Source organism: Salvelinus sp. IW2-2015, unplaced genomic scaffold (assembly GCF_002910315.2).
Source record: "Salvelinus sp. IW2-2015 unplaced genomic scaffold, ASM291031v2 Un_scaffold2970, whole genome shotgun sequence".
In the NCBI taxonomy this organism is placed as follows: domain Eukaryota; kingdom Metazoa; phylum Chordata; class Actinopteri; order Salmoniformes; family Salmonidae; genus Salvelinus; species Salvelinus sp. IW2-2015.
The window spans coordinates 141607-145123 of record NW_019944265.1 but is presented as its reverse complement, the minus strand read 5'-3'; the positions used below and the strand labels follow the sequence as shown (position 1 = coordinate 145123).

The window sequence follows — 3517 nt, the reverse complement described above, 5'->3', positions numbered from 1 at the left end:
GTCCTCCCTCTTGCTTCCTCTCTCTCTCTGGTCTCCTCTTGCTATCTCTCTCTCTTGGACTCCTCTCTCGCTCTCTCTCTCTCCTCTCTTTCTGGTCCTCCTCTCTCTCTCTCTGATCCCTCCTCCTCTGCTCTCTCTCTCTCGTGGACCTCCTCTCTCTCTCACATGAAGAGTGTGGTTACTAGCAACAGTTGTTGAATCTTCCCTGATAAGTCCTTGTCTAGTGTGAGAGTCGATGCAGAACTCTGTATGTAGCTGAGTGTTTTCAGTAGAAGACCAGGATGTCTACGTCGATCCAGCCATGGCACCATGGTACTATCACCCGATCAGAGGCTGAGGATCTACTCTCCAAAGCAGCCAGGGATGGAAGCTTCCTCCTCCGGGACAGTGAGTCCATACAGGGTGCATATGCCCTCTGTGTTCTGTAAGTAAAACATACCATAAGAGAGAGATATATATGGATAAAATGGACAGTTTAACAGTCTAAAATGATGTTAGAAAGATCAAATTGAGGAAGGAAGATGTTTGAGAGTTCATCCCTTTACATCTCTTTTGTATGCAAGTAACAGTTCAAAGTAGCTTTGCGTAGGGAGCGTAAACTATGCTAACTGATTACTAACTGCACTATACTTTCCGTTGTAAAGAAAAACAGACAAGGAAATAATTGACAGTTGATCATTTACCTGTCGACAACGATGTTGGAAAGATCTAATTGAGGACAGAAGGTCATCTGTTGAGAGTTCATCCCTTATATCTCTTTGCGTGTAAGTGACAGTTGAAAAGTAGCTGTGATTAGGGAGAGTAAACTATGCTATGTAAACTATGCTATGTAAACTATGCTATGTAAACTATGCCACACTGAAATACTGACTAGTCTGTTTCAGGAAGTAATTAACAGTTAAACTTAATACTGAGCTACAACGATGTTGGAAAGATCAAATTGAGGAAGGAAGATCAACTGTTGAAGTCGTGTAAGAAGAGCTGATCAAAACTTATAAATCAGACGAAACAACGATCACCGCTAAACGCTGCTGTTATTGGGATTTCAATCTGAAGTGTAAAAATACACGGACCGTTCAAAAGTTTGGGGTCACTTAGAAATGTTTCAAGAAATGGGGTCACTTTTCTTTTGTCCATTAACATAACATCAAATTGATCAGAAATACAGTGTAGACATTGTTAATGTTGTAAATGACTATTGTAGCTGGAAACGGCTAATTTTGTTATGGAATATCTACATAGGCGTACAGAGGCCCATTATCAGCAACCATCACTCCTGGGTTCCAATGGCACGTTGTGTTAGCTAATCCAAGTTGATCATTTTTAAAAGGCTAATTGATCATTAGAAAACCCTTTCGCAATTATGTTAGCACAGCTGTAAACTGTTCTGATTAAAGAAGCAATAAAACTGGCCTTCTTTAGACTAGTTGAGTATCTGGAGCATCAGCCTTTGTTGGTTCGATTACAGGCTCAAAATGGCCAGAAACAAAGACCTTTCTTCTGAAACTCGTCAGTCTATTCTTGTTCTGAGAAATGAAGGCTTTTCCATGCGAGAAATTGCCAAGAAACTGAAGATCTCGTACAATGCTGTGTACTACTCCCTTCACAGAACAGCGCAAACTGTCTCTAACCAGAATAGAAAGAAGAGTGGGAGGCCCCGGTGCACAACTGAGCAAGAGGACAAGTACATTAGAGTGTCTAGTTTGAGAAAATGATTCCTCTCAAGTCCTCAACTGGCAACTTCATTAAATAGTACCCACAAAACACCAGTCTCAACGTTAACAGTGAAGAGGCGACTCCGGGATGCTGGCCTTCTTGGCAGAGTTGCAAAGAAAAAGCCATATCTCAGACTGGCCAATAAAAAGTAAAGATTAAGATGAGCAAAAGAACACAGACACTGGACAGAGGAACTCTGCCTAGAAGGCCAGCATCCCGGAGTCGCCTCTTCACTGTTGGACTGGACAGAGGAACTCTGCCTAGAAGGCGCAGACATCCGGCGAGGTCCGCCATCTTCACTGTGACGTTGAGGACTGGACAGAGGAACTCTGCCTTGAAGGCCAGCATCCCGGAGTCGCCTCTTCACTGTTGACGTTGAGACTGGACAGAGGAACTCTGCCTTGAAGGCCAGCATCCCGGAGTCGCCTCTTCACTGTTGATGTTGAGACTGGTGTTTTGTGGTTACTATTTAATGAAGCTGCCAGTTGAGGACTTCGGAGGCTTTTGAACGGAAGTGTACAGTACTTCAGATACAGTTTCTCCTGCAGTATGGAACTGGACTTGGCCTCATGACAGCAGTTTGCATGTTTTTCGTTTTACATTTATTAAACCTTTATATAACTTGGCAAGTCAATTAATAACAACTTGTTATTTACAATGACGACAAAGGGACAGAGGCTGATTTTATTTTAAATGTAGGACAAAACACACATTAAGACAAGAGAGACAACACAACACTACATAAAGAGAGACCTAAGACAACACTACACAAAGAGAGACACCACAACACTACCTAAAGAGAGAGACCACAACACTACATAGCATGGCAGCAGCACAAACATGACACAAACATTGTTAGTCACAGACAAAGCAAAACAATGTGACGTAGACTTTCTGTTTCTTTATATCATGACATAAATCATGCCAACAAGTACATCTGTTGGAATTGAAAATGTTTTCCTCAAGACTTTGATCAACCAGAGAAACCGTCTAGAATACTGTTGTTGTTTCATGCAGTTTTAGATGTGACTAACTATATAGCAGGACTTCTATGTAATGAAGACCTATTTTTTTGAAAGTACACATGCTTACTGCAGCACCCAACGTATCTGCACACGCTGTCGTGTTGCAGAGCTGGGTAGACTCCGATGTACAACTCACACCACACGTCTTTGTGTCACTGTGGGCTCTCATTTGAATAACTGGTAAACAAATACAGAAATTGTCATGTACTATTTTCCATTGGACACAAAGACCAAATGGAAGTGTGTAGGAGGGCATGCTGTCTGTTATTACTGCACCTGTCACACTCTTCTGTGAAATGTCAGAAAGACATCTCTTAAAACATTCAAGACTCCATATCTGCTGTGATCCTTATGATACTATCCTATCTCTTCTATTTCCAGGTACCAGAACTGTGTGTATACCTACAGGATCCTACCCAATGAGGAGAGGAAGCTCTCGGTCCAGGTGAGACAACTCTTTTGAGGGGAGGAAGCTCTTAGTCAAGGTGATACAGATCTTTTGAGGGGAGGAAGTTCTCGGTCCAGCTGAGACGGACCTTTTGAGGGGAGGAAGCTCTCGGGTCCAGCAGAGACAGACCTTTTGAGGGGAGGAAGCTCTCGGTCCAGCTGAGACAGACCTTTTGAGGGGAGGAAGCTCTCGGTCCAGCTGAAACAGACCTTTTGAGGGGAGGAAGCTCTCGATCCAGCTGAGACGGACCTTTTGAGGGGAGGAAGCTCTCGGTCCAGCTGAGACAGACCTTTTGAGGGGAGGAAGCTCTCGGTCCAGCTGAGACAGA

The 3517-nt window shown here is 43.3% G+C and overlaps 1 protein-coding gene across 1 annotated transcript in view; it reads left to right on the top strand.

The window, feature by feature from the left end:
* Nucleotides 1-183: 183 nt before the first annotated feature.
* The window catches only part of LOC112075065 (phosphatidylinositol 3,4,5-trisphosphate 5-phosphatase 1), a 45005-nt gene continuing 41671 nt past the window's right edge, over nt 184-3517 (top strand). The window contains exons 1-2 of the mRNA XM_070440757.1: nt 184-424; nt 3123-3186. Coding sequence (XP_070296858.1) covers nt 282-424; nt 3123-3186 — 207 coding nt within the window. The 5' untranslated portion in view covers nt 184-281. The remainder of the gene's footprint in view (nt 425-3122; nt 3187-3517) is intronic.